Source organism: Cyrtonyx montezumae, unplaced genomic scaffold, assembly GCF_038088225.1.
Source record: "Cyrtonyx montezumae isolate F1298 unplaced genomic scaffold, pur_monq_1.0 scaffold_2, whole genome shotgun sequence".
Classification (NCBI taxonomy): domain Eukaryota; kingdom Metazoa; phylum Chordata; class Aves; order Galliformes; family Odontophoridae; genus Cyrtonyx; species Cyrtonyx montezumae.
In genome coordinates, this window is record NW_027071936.1 from 54,326,576 (window position 1) to 54,343,977 (window position 17,402).

The 17,402-nt window shown below is 38.0% G+C and overlaps 1 protein-coding gene across 3 annotated transcripts in view; it reads left to right on the plus strand.

The window, feature by feature from the left end:
• The window catches only part of TAPT1 (transmembrane anterior posterior transformation 1), a 33,752-nt gene extending 24,322 nt beyond the window's left edge, over positions 1-9,430 (plus strand). For all 3 annotated transcript variants that reach the window (XM_065735749.1, XM_065735750.1, XM_065735751.1), the window contains 5 exons: positions 734-793; positions 1,604-1,672; positions 3,351-3,427; positions 5,954-6,114; positions 8,632-9,430. In XM_065735749.1, the coding sequence (XP_065591821.1) occupies positions 734-793; positions 1,604-1,672; positions 3,351-3,427; positions 5,954-6,114; positions 8,632-8,861 (597 nt within the window). In that variant the 3' untranslated portion in view covers positions 8,862-9,430. The remainder of the gene's footprint in view (positions 1-733; positions 794-1,603; positions 1,673-3,350; positions 3,428-5,953; positions 6,115-8,631) is intronic.
• The last annotated feature ends 7,972 nt before the right edge of the window (positions 9,431-17,402 follow it).

A 17,402-nucleotide genomic window follows, 5' to 3' on the forward strand; every position in this document is an offset into this window, starting at 1 on the left:
AAAACTTGGAAGTGCTATCATTTCCAGCATCTCTAAATTAACTACGTAGAAACAAGTTTAGTAGATGTACTTGATAAGCTCCCTTATGCCAGAGGCATTTATGCATGCCCTAATTTCATATAGAAAGCTCAGAAAAGAGATCTAATGAAATCATAGTAGCCACAAATGTAGTATGCTTCCGTGTGCTGACACAGCTTAGTGTGGAGGACAGTAGATAACACTTCTGCAAGGTTTAAAATCAGTGCCTTTCTGTCTTAACGCATAGAACTGTTTTAAAAAGAGAATGCTTCCTTCGTTTTCCTGATACCTATTTCTTATTTTCATGGGATCGCTTGCTTAGTATATAAGTAAGCTTGCTCACTTATTTAATTTGATCCCACTGCTATCTTTCATGTAATTCAAAACAATCATGGATTGTAAGGAGGAAAGTAGACACGATTTGTCGTACTTTGTGGTGCTGACTGTCTTCCTATTCAGTAAATGCTTTGTAAAGGCTCACTCAATTCCAAAAGCATTGCTACCTTATTTGTTGTATATGTACATAAGCCTGCATTTCTGTAGTAACTTATCTGTTGAAGGGCACAGCTAAATCCCAAGTAGAGTGTGTTTAACTCCTTCAGTCTGTATATAAATATTTATAATAATTTTACAGGAATATTTTATTAATAATTCTATTGTTTAGATAGTGTGCTAATGCATTAATCACGCATCTGATGTGCTGGATTTTTTCCAGGTCTACAGTGAGTACAGAGCCAGTCTTGCATTTGACCTTGTTAGCAGTCGACAGAAAAACGTAAGCCTGAAAATGAAGGCATTTTTTTCTTGTATTAACAATCATAATTGTTATAATGGGATATTGGAATGTATACTTAGATATACCTAATCAGCTTGCACAGATAGCTAGTATGTGGATATTGTGTGATGCATGTTAGTGCTGTTGAACAGGGATTTACAGAAACAGACTGTGTTTTCCATGAGTACTGTCTCTGATGTGCTGTTTAAAGCACATCTCTGCTGAATGAGTCTGACTATTCATGAGAGATCTGGATGGATGCTCTATTCGTTAGCTTGATTGTTTGTGATAATTCAGGTTGTTTTTCTGGGTATGTTCAGTTGCTATTGTTAGGAATATATTAGGTATACCCAATACAGAAGTTGTTTACCACACAAACAATTAATGCAAATAGATGGTATGGTAGTGGCATTTTATCTCTCTTATGGGTTTTTCCTTATAGTACTTGAGGATCAAAGTCAAATTAGTACAGAGAGGTCTCTAAGCTTAAAATGATGTACAGCTGAAATATTATAGTGTGCTTGGATTCACTGTCCTAATTGCTCTTGTTGTAGAGACTTGTAATATCAACAGCAACTGAAATATTCAGGTTGCTAAAGCTACTGTTACCTGTCATTATAGTGTTACTTATTTTTGTCTGTAAGTACAAAGAATCCACATTTGCATTTCAAAATGTGAATCTGTACATTTTATACCACCATAATGTTTATCAACATAAATTGATTTTTATGTAGAGGGTGTACCAAGCTAAAATGAGATCATTCCTTTGCATAAATCTTTACACTTGCTCCTTTTTTTTCTTTTTTCTAGGCATATACAGATTATAGTGACTCCGTTTCCAGAAGAATGGGTTTTATTCCTCTTCCACTGGCTGTTTTAGTAAGTTGTATCTTTCCTATCAGTTTTCTGACAGTAAAATCTTACTTTGTTGAGAATGTATGAGATAGCTGCTAGCTTGTTTTAATGTTTTGAGGTCTAAACAATTTAAGTAACTAAAATGATGCTACAAGGTTGAGTTAGTATTCAATATAACCTGTACTGCATACTGATTAGAGTTTCACAAATATGTTAGTGAGTGTCAGCCTTTCATACAAAGTTGGGTATGTATTAAATTTTTAGAATTCATCAGCACTCGGATTGTTGCAGTGGAGTTGAAGTACATCTGCGGTTATTAAACAGCCATTCCTTTTGGCAAATATCCTGTTCATTCATTCAGAAAAGTCAAAGCAGCTGGTTGCCAGAAGGTTAGCAGTAATGCACTGGGTTTTTTAGATTCTTACAGAAGTCCTTGTGAAGGTCCCTGTAATGGTATGTTCAGCGGCTGATTTCTTTTCTTGGAGGCACTGTACTTCTGAGCTTTTCCTTTAATAGGTAGCTCTGAAGGAGCTGACCCTGTCACATGGACATGCTACTATAAAATGAAACACTTTGTTACTGCAGTTGTGTCCACATGCTGTCTGTTCAGAATTAACTATTACGCAATGTTTGCTGTAAATAGCTGCTATGACTTTACCCTATGCACATGTAGACAAGCAGCAGTTATGGTACTGGGAACATGGCCTTATTTTGCAAGCAAATATGTTAATTCATAATTTCCCCTGAAGACTGTCAGTATGAATGAATTTTAAATGTAATGTTTTTCTATGGATATGGGAGAGGGGAAATACTATTTACGAGCTTTGCCTGTTTCTTATCCAGGAATTTTTAAAAAGAAAAAACTATACTCATAAAAATTAGTAAAGCACATCCAGAGAGAATTGAAATGGCTTTTTCAAGTTAATTAGATGTTATCCTTGATACTAATGCATTTTAATACAAGCTGGAGCATTTTGCTAAGTTGGAGCTCTAACTGTGAAATACTGACATAAAAACAGAATTCAGGATTTTCTGTCATTTTTACTTGGGACTCATGTCCATAGTCCACAAAAAGTTTTTATTCATAATGTTCATAATATTGTGAAATGTTGCAATTCTTTTACCACATCAGCACTTTTTGATTAAGTCACCTTCTGGTTCTTGATTTTTAGGGATGCTTTTTTATTTGCCTTACTAAAAATCATTGTTGAAATAAGCACTAACCATAGAATCACAGAATGCTTTGTTTTGGAAGGGACCCTTAAGACCATCTAGTTCCAACCCCCCTGCTGTAGGCTGGGACACCTCCCTCTAGACCAGGTTGCTCGAAGTCTTATCCAGCCTGGCCTTGAATGCTTCCAGGGAGAGGGCATTCACAACCTCACTGGGCAGTCTGTTACAGTGTCTCACCACTCTCACAGTAAGGGATTTCTTCCTTAATATCTAGTCTAAATCTACCCTCTTCCCTCTGCAGTTGTAGCAGAGTTTTATTTGTAATTATTTTATATAATATTAATTTAAAACAAATTATTGAGTAGTCAGCAATGTCAAGGAGACTATTAGAATAAATTACTATTAATTGAATTAATTACTATTAACACTTCTTTCTACTTTTGTCTTGTATTTACCCTGTTTTTAGAATATTCTTCTAATTAATTGTATACTGCACATTTTAACTGTTTATCTTTTATCCTTAAAATAGCTCATGAGAGTTGTAACAAGCTCAATAAAAGTACAAGGAGTCTTAGCTTATGTCTGTGTGGTGCTCTTCTACTGTGGGTAAGTAAATGCTCACAATAAAAGTATTCAGTGTTGTGTAATCAGATGTGGAAAAAAAATCCTGTTGATACATCTGAGTATGCGTATAAGCACCATTTATGTTGAATAGAGGTAGTTATAAAATGCTTCTGCTAATAAACTGAATTTGAGAAAGATTAGTCCCTAAGTGTCATAAATGTATTTGAGGATTTTATCCTTCAGTAAGGAATTGAATAATGAAAATAACTAATAGAAAGATAGCGGAAGGAATTTTGTGCAGAGGGGTTGTGTTTGTTTCTTGTCATAAATGAAGAAATTGAATTTGACAGTATGAAACTTCTTTTGAAAAGAACTGAAGATGCAATATGCCTGATAGTTTAAGCACTCAAAGCAGATAGTGAGTTCTGCTTTCTAGTAGTTAAATACATGGTTTCTTGTTATGTAGTTGCTATACATGTAAGTCCAAGATTTGAGGCGTATTGTTCTAGGAAGATTGGGGTTAGTAAGTAATCCTAGCTGTGACATATTCTGTCCTATCACAATTAGAATTTTTTTAATAAAATCACTGACCTTCATGTAGACCTTTACTGTCCCATCAGTTTACACTTGTGTTATTGCTCACTGCTCTGTAATTCTGAGATGCATTTCGTTATACTTTAAATCCAGTCTAGTTTCCCTGTCTTAAAATACAGGCTATATAGGCTGTGGTGATGGCCTGTTCTAGGAAAGCTGAACTGTATTTGTTATCTCCCAGTACTGATTGATTTTGGAATGATCAGCTCCTATTAAAATTGACCATCAAGAAGTAAGGGATTCAAGTTCTTTTAGTGCAAAGAAGCTCTGAGTATCCTATAGTAACACATGTGATAATTCAGAGCATGACTATTCATATTTGCCTATGGCGTTGTGGAATAGCTGTTCCAGTGTTCCACCTAGTTGTGTTTGTTTCTTAAGGCAGAAAGATTTTTAGATCTGGGGCAGCCGTTCTTTAGGGATAGTATGGAAGAGCAGGTTTCTGTTTTTCAGTTCCTTATGAAAAAATTTTTATGTAGGTGTACTCTTACATCTACTGTGACCTTGATCACCAGTAGAGGTAGAACTCTGTCTGATGTGTCCATGGCACATCAGTGTAGTGACCCTTCTTTCTAATGTAGATTAGCTAGCAAGTTAATGTAAATAGGTCACATGTTAAAATGTTGACCGTGTTCCTCTGCATCATACTTGAAGTTTTTCTCGAGCATATAACATATTCCTCCTAAAGCCCCTGGTCATCACACTCATGCTGTGATGTACTAAGCTCAGAATGCTGCAGAATGTTGGGATTTTTCTCTACCATTCCACTGCTGCTGTCTTGGAAATTTCTCTGTCTCTGTAACTTGGAGGAAAGAAAGTACAGTGATTAACACACAGGATAAAACACTGTTCTTTGAAGATGTAGTTGCTAGTCTGGGGAAGCTGTAGCGTGCAGTCAAGGACAAGTACATTGGGTTGAACAAGGGAGAATTGTAGAATGGGAAAGAGGGAACAATGAGGGCTTTCTTTAGAGATTTGGACCAAAAACATTGTGTTGGGCTGTGTTCAAGCCTATAATTAGAAAGTTAAACTTCTAGACCACGAGAATAAGTAAATTCATGATTTATTTTTTCCTTATTGAAGAGTGAAAGCGTATTCTAGTTTCAGTCATTACTTCAAAACATGTTACAAACACCTACTGTCTCTAGAGAAAAGCATATATTAGACTTAAAACTAACGTAGGATTAAACTTTAAGTTTTAAATGTAAGATAGATCAAAAAATAGAACATCTCAACTCCGTTTCTACAAAATCTGCCCTGAATAACCAAATAGAATTATAGAGTAGTGGCATTCAGCTCGTATAAGGTAGTTGTTGTTGCTTGGATACTAAAATCTTTCTGCTCGATACTGAAATGATCTACACTGCTCTTTCTTTCACTTATCTAAATTTCTTGTAAAAAGAAATGCATTACATAAAATTTCCTTAAAAATGTGATGTACTTTGTTTTTTGTATTTGATAAACTGTGATTATATTAATGCAGACGAGATGGTGATATTGCTGCTTGAGTGTGCTTGGGCCACTTTATGACTAAGCAGTCAGACCACTCCATGGATTTTCATCCTTGAACGTTCGCTTATTCTCAACAATTCCAACAACTTATTCTCAACAATTCCACAACTTATTCCAATTTTCTTGGGAACAAGTCGTCTTGTTTCCAAGTCTGCTGCCAGTCTTTGTCTAAGTACACTTAAGGTTGCATGCTTAACAGTAATGCAGTTATCTTGGGCTTGCTCTGTTGAGAGCCCTTTTTAATTCTTTATTGAAATATTTGATGTACTAAATGGCTTAGCCTTCCTTGTCATTCTCTAAAACTTGATGTTTTCTTCTAGATGTCTTCAGATTAACTTTTGATCTTACTACTGAAGGATTTAATTTCTCAGCTAATTGTTCCAAGATAGCATTAATGATATGCGGTTATTTTAATATTAATAGTTGATGTATGTATTTAAATAAATCCTTTTGTTTATCTAGGTTAATATCCTTGAAAGTCCTTAACAGTATTGTATTGCTGGGGAAATCATGTCAATATGTAAAGGAAGCAAAAATGGAGGAGAAATTATTTAATCCTGTCCCGAGTGCCTCTGCAGGGAAGCCAGCTGGCAAACAACAAAGCATGTTTAAATCTACCCATGGTGAGCTTGAATGTCTCATTCTGTTTTCAGCTGTAATGAAAATCATTTTCGAACTAAATCCAATATTAAACCAGATGGGTGCTGCTGTTTGTGACACACTCTGTTGTTAGACCAGTAGTGCAATAAATCACAGTTGTAAGCATGTCTACAAATAGGATGTATTACTTTTAGTTCATGCGTCATCTTTTGCTTGTAAATACTTTGGGCTCTGATTTAAAAATAAAAAATAAAAATCCTATCCTTATACGATGGAGGTGATAGAAATGCCTACACTGCACAAGTAAATATTTATAGGCAATCTCTGGTAGTGCTGAAGCTTAACAAAGAAACGTTACACTCATTGTGGAAATTAATGTAGAATGTGATATGCTATCAACATAATTATTTAGAATTCTAATGAACATGTGAATGAAAAGCTTTATGAGATCTAAATAGCAATTTCAGCTTGTCTTTACCCACCTTGTTTCGGGCATCTGTGGTGTGGCTTCCTCATATAGATCCTCAGCATTAGTGGTTAAGTAATTGGTCAGGAACATTACATTATATTCCTGTGACAAGTTATAGAAGAAAACAAACTCTCATTGTTTCAGTCAGCAGAGTTGGATTGTGTATCATCTTCTGTGTAGAGTTCAGTGAGAGCCCTAGAGATCTTAACAGTGAGGCATTAATTGTGTTCACTCTTTTGCTTGCCGAAGACTTGAACAGCTTGAAATGTAAGGTGCTTGTTACTCATCAGAACATCTTGCCAGCAACAGTAGAGTTAATAATCTGTCAGTGCTTCAGTTACAATTCTCTATATCTCAGCTGTGTCAAGTGACATCAGGCTGAAATGTGGTGCAGCATAAATTCATAGAGCTGTTTTAGTTTGTGTAAAAGAATGTGATATGAATTGGTGTAGATGTTTTTTTTCCTTTCATTAGAGAACTGTATCATACTGATGCTTATGCCTTAATTAAACCTTCTAAGACTAGACTTGGATATGAGGTTTAATAAGCTGTGCTAAGACTGACCCTTAAATTTATGGCAAATGAATCCTGAAGACTATTTTTAAATGCAACAGCAGGAATTTTAGCAAGTCAACAGAGATGCTTATTTCCTCAAATTTATAATTAAAAGTAGCAACCAAAAAACTTCTGTTCATTTTATTTAGATTTTTTAACTGCCATCAGTGATGAGGAGGCTCAATTTTCAGCCGTTTTTCATTCTTTCATACCCTCTTGCAGCTCTGTATGCGCTAGAAGTCTCAGTTATATTTAAGAATGATCTCAGTCTCACCTTCCTCAGCTTGTGTCTGTATCGTACTGCTGAACTCTGCAATATTGATTAATCCTTGTGCCTCGTTTACCAAACTTTTTCTATATATTCTCTCTACAAATTTCTTAGTAGAATAAGTATAAGGTAATGAATAAATTAAGAGTCCAATTTCTGTCAGCCTATAACGTAAGTTGACTTCTTCTTCAGAAGCTGCTTGGGTGGAAAGTGTTTACCTTTGTAACAGAGTTCTACTGTTGGAATCACTTCTCCTTTTTGAAAGGCAAATTTAGTACCTTTGACTTGCATAATACTGTGAGGAGTAATCCTTTACTCCTTCAAATAGGAGGTAATATACTGTGTAGAGCTATATAGAATAAAGTTTTTGTGGTAATTATTTTGAGCAAATAATTTTCACAACAGTGTCGTTCTGACAATTTTTCATTGGATCATTTTGCAGCACTCCTAACGTTGGTCAGATTTCTTCAGATTCCTTGAAGTACTCAGTTAGAGGAGCTAGTGAATAAGGAAGTTTGACTTCCTTGTTTCTTGCATGTGCATTTTAGTATTTTTTTTTTTGTTTAACAAAATGTGGAAATAGTATGCAGCTATTACTCATTAAAATCTTAGGTTGTTAGGACCAATGATCAATTCCACTGAAGTAAGAGACAGGAATAGAAATAGCTTTAGTAGTACTGCTGTTAAGATCCTTTGCTGTTAAAGTTTGTAGCTCTGCATGAGTCACTTAATAACCATTTCAAGAGGAACCAGGTTTGCTGTACGTATGTAGAGGATTAGGCACATCTAATTCACTCTACAGAGGTTTCTTTTATATATCTCAGTAGAGAATACTTGTGTGACTCACACAGTGACTGTCAAAAATCTTCTTGTTGAAGCAAACAAAAATAGACTCTGCACAAGGATGCAGAGTCAGACTTCTGGCTACTTAATGCAACATACAAAAGAGTTCAATAAAACATCTGCTTATGTTCTTACTCTATATCTAAACTTCTTTAGAATTCAGTTTTATCCTTTACTGTATTAGAAAAAAACATTCTTGTTCATCACTCTACTTAGGTTTAAACTAAGAAGAGATAGTGGCTTAGTGAAGTTACCTGGCTTCCACAAAACATTTTTCTGTTGCTTCTGCTTCTGTGATAGATTGCCCTTATTCAAGATAGCTTTGGATAGATCTCAGTCTTAAAGATGCATCAGTGTATCTGTGCTAAATTTGTGATTCTTTGTCACTGTCTTCTCTTCCAACAGGATATTCCACAGATGGAAATGGATCTACATCAGTTACCAATCAGCCTGTGCATCAGAAAGACAATACACCATCTTTACTTGTAACAAGCAATTCTGATCAATTCCTGACAACTCCTGATGGAGAAGAAAAAGATATAAGCCAAGACAGTTCTGAATTAAAACACAGGTCTTCAAAGAAAGACTTGTTGGAGATAGACAGGTTTACTATTTGTGGAAACAGAATTGACTAAGATTTTTTTAAATCAGTGTGCTGAGGATACTGAGCTGTTGGGACAGAAGATGCTGCCAGAATGGACGATTGCCCAAAAAGGCACATGAATATTTATTTAAAAACTTAAATTATTAATGGCAAAGAAATATATATTAATTTCTTTCTACAGGTGCCCTGGCTTGGTGTCAGGTCAGGTTAACTTGCCTCTTGGAAAAGGTGGTGAATCAAGTGTGGAGTCTCTAGCCTGGTGGCAGAGCTGCAGTATCACTTCTCTGGAAAATAGACTGGAAAAAAAGCATAATCCCGTTCTGTGTTATAAAACCACGCTTCCAGAGCATACTACTTCTTGTGAAGGTTCCTCCAGTGTAAAGATATTCCTGGAAATGTATGACAGCATGTCAGGGAGCTTACCTTTCCAGTTACCTTGTTTTATTGAACATCTGCAAAGAGAATTCAAAACTTGTGCATATTTCAACATTCAGCATTGGCACATAAAACATTATGTCAGGATAGTTATTCTTATCAACAGAAAAATCTTTTTAAGGTGTATCTGAACTAATCAGAATAAAAAAACCTGCCTTTAAATGAGAGATTTACTGCATACTATTTTATCTAAATACCAAACACCCAGGAAAGATGTCAAACACAAAATACAGTGAAGGTCCTGCTTAAGTGGGCAAATATGAAGTATAATCATTTGTTGTGTTCAGCTGTGTGTCCTGCAAGGCAAATTATTTATAAAAGTATTTTTGAAAGCTCAGGATTTTTTTCTTGCTGTAGGAAAAAAAAAAAAAGGGGGGGAGTACCTGTATATGTTGAGGAATGACTGTTATTTGGGATCGTATGAATGGCACTGATGCAACTGAAAAGAATATTACACTGCTTTTTTGTTCAACTACTAAGAATGACATCTGTGTATTAACTTGCCTGAGACTGTGCTTGTAAAAGCACATACTGACAATCACATCAGAATTATCCATTTTAATTGATTGGTTTTTGCCAAACTCACATAGGTGAACTAACTCTACAAAGTGCATTTAAGCTTTACAAAGCATTTACTTTCTGGTGTGAGGATCAAGTTTGGGAGAATGGGTGAAAGACGGTTTGGAATCCTGAAACCAAGAATGAAATAAATTTCCTATCAAAACTTAGGCCTCAGAGAGACCCTGTGGTTAATGGGTAAATTCTTCACATTATTGTTAAAACACAGCATTAACTTAAAATGCTTTTCAGGTATTTAAGTAAGCACCAGATTGGCTTTTTAAGGAAAAGTATTCAAGTATTTCAGTGCTGAACAAATGATGACAAAATTTACCTTTCACTATTTCACAGTTTGTCGTGGAAAAGCTAGAGCTTGTTTGATTGATGAATATAAAATGTGAGTATACTGTATATGCTGATCCCTGAAACTTGCAGGACTACAGTGGTTTAGTAAATGGAGACAATAGTGTGGAATGGGGAGATACCTGAGCAGACTTGGTAAGGAGGTAACGCTGCCATCCAGGTCAGTGTTGTGGTCTGCTCTGCTAGAAGCATCTTGCTGCAGATTGTCAACCTCTCCACTCCCATTAAGAGTGGATGGAGTAGTGGCCAAAATCTGTGGTTGCTGTTCAGGGAAGAAACAATGATTTGTGCTGGAAAAACATGTGAAATCCATAATTTTTGATGTATTTTATACTGATTGGAAATGTTCACACATTGAAATTCAGATTATCTGTCAATTTGGTGTATCTTAGTTCTGGATTATTTAGCAGTTGCTAAAGGAAGCTTGGAATTGCTATCTTTTTTTTTTTCTGTTGAATGACATTCTGTATCAATTTTATAAGTGCATCTTGTGTGAAACTCAATAAATTCAATTTTGTAATATTTGTTTAAAAAAGGAAAAGTACAGTGTCAACGTTTCTTTGTTAGTATTCACAGTTGGCAAATTTGCAAAGTATTTGCTGTACAGTGAAAGGATGACAGCTAACAGCTCTAAGGCCAAGTGATGGCCCAGACCTGCATGTCTGGGAGCCTTTGTTGCTTTGTCTTTACACTTCAGTTGCAATGCCTAGACTGAAAGCAGCATAGCTGGCCTTTTGCATATGGGAATTATATCTGCCTTTGTTGTGTGTGCATCGTGCTGATGTTGTTCACTTAGAGATCAAAGTAATTCGAAGGTAATACCTGAGGTATTGAAGAAAAGGACATTGCAAAAGCAGCACTTTGTGTTCAGCTCTCTAAAAGCAGTGAGGGCACACCTGGGTGTGAATCTTCATAGTTTTCTGTTGTTCCTGTGTTCCTGGGATTAACTCCTGCAATATCTAGCACAGTGTATTTAATAGCAGGTTGCAACTTCATCCCCAGCCCTGACTGTTCCTCTTGGAACTGCCAGTGGCTCGCAGGGGGGTGAGGGAAGCAAAACGTGAAGACTAAATTTCTGCTCTATAAATACAGTTCTTCGTTTCTTTAACTTTACTTGAAAAGTTCTGTCTTAACAGTGGAATAAGAGCACTAGAATAAATTGAGTTCTTCATAATTCAATTCATAATTCCACCATTAAAATCTGGACAGTTATGATGCAAGCAATGATATTTCAGAGGAAGTGACAGTTGCCAAATTAATTCCAGAAGTGTACGCTGAATGCAGCGTATATTCATAATGAGGATTATTAATTATGGAAGTATTAAGTAACGACTGTGTTTTCTATAGGATTATTTAATTAATCTTTTGAAGGCGTTCAGATGTTCACCAGCCAAGCAGAATTTCCCCTCAAGCAAAGTAGTTTTACAGTCACAAATGCACTGTTCTCACAAGTGTTTTCATCTTGATTGAAAGAGTCTGAAACTTCTGCACTTTGCCTTGTTGCTTTCTGGTCTTTATGGTGTGCAATTTTCTATATCCTAAATGTTTGTTTAGAGGTTAGTTTTTCCTAAATTGTTCTTCAAGTCTGTTACAGCCATTGTTGGCTTGGATGTGGCTGCTACTGCAGCTCGGCTGAGGTCCTGGTGCAATTCTGAAGCCAGCTGATGTGGTAAGCAAGAAGTGTAGCACAAATGCAGTCAAACTGAAATTGTGTGAATCTTAGCAACGTTCTGTCTTGCAGTCCAGACTATTGTGAGAAAACTAGGAATCGCACCAACTGCGTAAGTGTTGGGTAATTGCGGGTTTGGAAACGCTCTTCATAATTACAGAACAGTTTTCCCATAAAACTTAAGATGAATTGCTTTTTCTTAGGAACTGGGGCTGTGTTAATTTTGCTGACTGCACAGAGGCTCTGGTTACTAGGCAGCTAACAAGGGAGCCCGAAACGAGCACAGAACGCAGTACAGTGGCACCGGATTTATCACAAGGAAATTTTCCTGGATGTTGTGGCATGAGATGCCAACCTAAATCTACCCTCTTTAAGCTTGAAGCTATTGCCCTTTGTTAATTAGAGGTAGTTCTGTCTTCCAAGCTGACTGCAGAAAGAGCTGGGCATCCAGTGCTGGGAGAGGAGCTCGGTTTTGGGGAGCACCAAGATCTGGGTTGCAGTAGCACTATCTGGGTTCTAATTTTTTAGGGTGCAATTCTATTGTAAGTTTGCACTACTAAATAAATCCTGTTTTGTTGAATAGACAAATACTGCAAATACAGTGCATTTACAGGAAGATGTCTAAATTGGTGCTAGTGCAGTCGTGCTGTCAGACCAGAATTTTCATGCAGAATTGATTTGAGCTTGACGTTCTTGTTAAAGGCAGCATGTAGCCATCAGTCAATTTCATCCTATAACCAGGCAGCAGGGGTTGTGCTAAACTAGTCTCCTCTGGAAACAGTTCTTGAGGTATTCTCAAAGGATAGCTAACCTCGGAGCTATGAGACCTTGTTTTCAGATCAGTTAACATTGCCCCTTTGGACTCCTGCAAGGCAGATCTGTAACAGAAATGGAGCTTATGCTGAAGCTTGGCACTGGCTGCTGATGGGACACTGTGTCCTTTTGAGTTGTCTTGGGTCACTTAAGTTGCCTGTGACGTTGAACAAGAAGAACTACTTCTGTTCCAGCTGTGGCAATGCTTTCTGGTGCTGCATTGCCTCCATACAGGCAGGAATACATTCTGTAGCCAGTGTTCATGCTGCATGTGTTTCTTAAATGGAAGAAATTTCTAAGTGTATGTAATCAGTGATTCTTTCCAGGTGTTCTGCTATTGGTGTCAGAGGCATTTTGTGGAACTGATTAACCTGTTTGTAGGTCTTATGTCCAAAAAGGCATGAAAGTTGCATGAGTTTCAGCTTCTGGTCTGAAACTTTTGGTCATTCATTTGTGTTTAATTCATCTGACAGATTTAGTTTATGAACAATTAAAATTCCAGTAGTCCAGTACTCAATATTGTGGATTTTTGCCTGGAGGTGCCTGAGGACAGTAGGTGTGCTGATCTCTCGATACACTCTAACTAAACTGCAAACTCTAACAAATAAGCCATATGGTTTCAGTTAACTGCTGCAAGGAGCAAAGTAACCTCTGGTTGATGACTGGAGTGAGCAGTCCATGAGTAGAAAGCCAGGCTAACAAGCTCCAATGATAAGAGATAAAACACAGTTTTCTAAGTTGGCGGGTGTTATGCTGTCCCTCCGAATTCTCCTTGCAGTTGAAATACCAAGGAAAGGAGTTAGGTCTTTAGTCTGCTCCTCCTTTCTGTCACTTTGGATACATCAATTTTTTATTGGTTATTCTAATATTCTTCTAGTGTTCATTCTATCTGTAATCTATAGCTTTTATATATATATATATTCCCTGAAATTAAACTGTAGAAGAGAAGGGCTCTTGGACATTTTTAAGATTGGTTGTCTTGTTTTATAGGAATTGCCTTTTCTTCCTCTGAACACAATTGCTGGTGCTGGGTTTGCCATAGAATTCCAAGGAGCTGTCAGTAGGCCGAGATAAGTATCACATTATCAGCATTACAAATTCACTTCTGGATAATACAAGTACAAGGACACCTGTCACTCTTCAAATACAGTCCTGCAAAGGCTATAAACTGGAACTCCCTAATTAATGAGGAGCTGTGGCCCAAAAGCCACATGAAACCTTTAAATCTGTTCAGCATTTCATGGAGTATTTGGAAGCCTCTCTGGTGTCTTGAAGAGAAATTGCTCAGGATGATGGTTTTTTTCACAGATAAACCATCAGTCACTGATTTTCTCGTTCACCCCAACTTGGGGCAGTGGTGGGCAGACTGAGGCTTCTGAAGCTTGTGTCATTTGTATGGCTGCTGGTGCACTCTACATGGAGCACAGTTATAATTTTAGAAAAGTTTAGACTGATAACTAACTTCAACCGCTGGAAAACAGGAAATGTTAGAAAATAGCTTCTGCAGTTGCGGGGCTTGGCACGTGGGGTATGGCTGTAGGAATAATGTGTTTTAGAGCGTGCTTCAGAGATATCTCTGTATGTTGGTGACAAGGGCAAAGTAGGGTCAGCCTGTTTGTTGTGACTGCATGCTCATAAGGCCTGCTATTTTTTCCACTTCTCTGAAAGAGACTGTCAGCCTAGCTCATTAAATCAACCAAATGGTGCCTGAACACAATTTAGCTGTAATGTGTAATGTGGCTTGCTGGGTGCTTTCATTCCCCATGCTGGGCTTCAAAGTATGCCTCTGGGAAGGCACATGCTCAGGTGAAAGTTGTCTTCTGAGCAGTATTTCTCTGATACCAGGGAAGAAGCACTCACGGAACACAATGCAGTATGTAGGCAAGCACAAGCCCTCTTGTTTGCAGATCAGACTAATCCTCAGCTGGTGTAGCTGGGATACAGGGAGGGCCTGAGATAAGGCACTCAGCATAGCAGCATTTCCTCTCCTTTGTCACACTGCTCAGAAATTTGGTCAGGTGTTGGTATTACCCACAGAGAGAATTCTACTAGCAGATTTAAATCTTCCTGAAATTGAAATTATAAAATTATCATAGAATCATTTGAGTTGGAAGGGACCTTGAAAGGCCATCTAGTTCAACTGCCCTGCACTGAACAGGAACACCTACAGCTGGATCAGGTACTCAGAACCCTTCCAACTTGACCTTAACTGTGTCTCCAGGGATGGGGCAGCCACCACATCTCTGGGCATCCTGTGCCAGTGCCTCACCACCCTTATCATAGAAAAATTTTTCCTTATATCCAACCTAAATCTCACCTCTTATGATTTGGAACCATTTCCCCTTGTCCTATCACCACAGTTCCTGCTGAAGAGCCTGTCCCCTTCTTTCTTACAGCCCCCCCCTTCAGAAACTGAAAGACCACTATCACTATGAAGTTTTCCCAGAGTCTTCTCCAGGCTGAACAGCCCCAGCTCTCTCAGCCTGTTCTCACAGGGGAGATGTTCCACCCCTTGGAGTATTTTTGTGGCCCTCCTGGATGCACTCCAACAGGTCCACGTCTCTCCTGTACTGAGGACTCCATATCTGGATGCAGTACTCCAGGTGAGGCTTCACAACTGCAGAGGAGAGGGGAGCAAGATTGCCTCACGATGCAGCCCAGGATACAGTTGGCTTCTGGGCTGGACATTGGTGGCTCATGTCCTGTACCATCCTCCAGTATAGTATCCCTGTGTCCTTTTCAGCAGGGCTGCACTCTATCCTTTCATCCCCTAGCCTGTGCTGACTGCCACAACTCAGGCACAAGACCTCATGAGCAAATCCAGGTACAAGGTTTTCCTGGGCCTGCTGCTCAGCCTGTCTGGGTCTCTCTGGATGGTGTCCTGTTTTCTCTGGTGTTGTCAGCTTCACTCCATAGCTTGGTGTCATACTCAAACTTGCTGAGAGTGCACTCGATCCCACTGTCAATGTAATTGATGAAGATATTAAAGAGCATTGGTCCCAGTACAGACTCTAGTTTTTGTCCTTGGGCATGGAAAGCGAATGTAATCTCTCTCTCTCTCATTTCTTCTTACATCCTTGACAGCTGAGACTATATAATGTTTCCCTTCAGGCTGCTAAACAACCCAAATGAGTTCGGCTTCTCTTTATGGACTGCTTGTCCCCTTCTCATCTTGAGGCACAAAATGGGCACAGAATTCCAGCTGGTGCCTTCTCACAGAGCTGAGCCAAGCCAGAGGATTACATCAGGCAGCTTTTAGTTATCACATCCTTGTACGGGATTTACTTCTTAAACTCAGCATGCTGCTTTGGACCTAGGACAGTTTGAATGCACTGCTAGATCTATATCCTTTTTATGAAACTGCTTAGTTGTTCTCAGATTTAGACTTACGTTATTGTGTAGTGATGCTGAAGTCTAAAGCCCAGTCTTAGAGCTGCTGTAGTTTAATTTCTTTTCTACCATCTCTTTCTGCGGTCTGCTAAGTTTATTCTGTATTCTTATCCTGTAGCATATTCACATCCTTTCCTTTGCCTTTCTCTGACACCAGAATACTACTGCAGATTTAAAAAAAAAAAAAAAAAAAAAAAAAAAAAGCTGAATGGCAGTGGGCTTCCACAGGATCTTACTTCTGTTGTGGTGATGTATTGATAACTAGAATGATAATGATCATCAATAACTACTGATAAATAACCGAGTAGGGTTTGTCTTGAGTTTCATTAACTGCTCCAAGCAACTTTAGTATCAACTATGTTTCCCTAGTTGTAGAACATCTTATGAGTATCATGAAAATTTACATAAGTGACACCTGCTGCTTCTTCCCTTCCAGTGTATTACACTGTCAAAGATAAACATGCAGGTTTGAAATGATTTGACAAAATTATGTTGGCTTTCATTCATCATCACATTATTGTTCAAGTACTAAAAAGAACAAAACTTTTAAATCTGATTATTTGCCCAGAAAAAAATGCTGGAAGACTATAGCTGGTTTGATCTTTTCATCCTAGAAAGCTATCTGGCAAAGCAGCTTTTTCATTATAAGCAGGAGTCCAGGTTTTCCCTACAGCTTCCCAACATTACCCCATGGCTGAAGGTGAGAAAGCCATTGTGGAAGTGTCATCTGCATCCTTGTCTCTACGATTCTGTTGGCACTACTTGACCTTTGAGCAGAAGGATTAGGATTGACAAGTACAGAGCAACACCACGACCACCGCCACTTAATCTCCTGTTTGACCCTTTCACAAGACAATCTTATTTAAAGAGCCAGGGTCACTTCATGAGCAACTCTTGGATGAGTCTTTGGGGGCATCCACTTTTGAGAGTGACAAAAGGATGAACCATAACCTGGGGAGAAGCCCTTCTGTCACACCCAGCTGAAACTGACCAATTTCTACTGTTTTTCCTAGTGGTGCTACTGTGAAATTTGGTTTCAGATGAGTCAGCTGTCATTTCTAGCAACCAGGAATTCTCACTTGCTGGCATTAGAGCATCAACTTAAACCATCTTTCATCTGATGGCTACATGTTAAGAGCCAAAGTAGAGGAAGCCTGCAGCATGCTCATTTCCTTTCTACTAACCCTGGAAGATAAGGAGCACAATGAATCACTTTCTTCACAGCAACATTTTTAGCGTAAGGCTGGTATCGCTTGTTCTTGATCATCTTTATCTAAAGAATCCTAACCTTCTCTCCTTGGGATTCTATAATTTGTCTGCATTTTGAAATGTCGTACCCAAAAG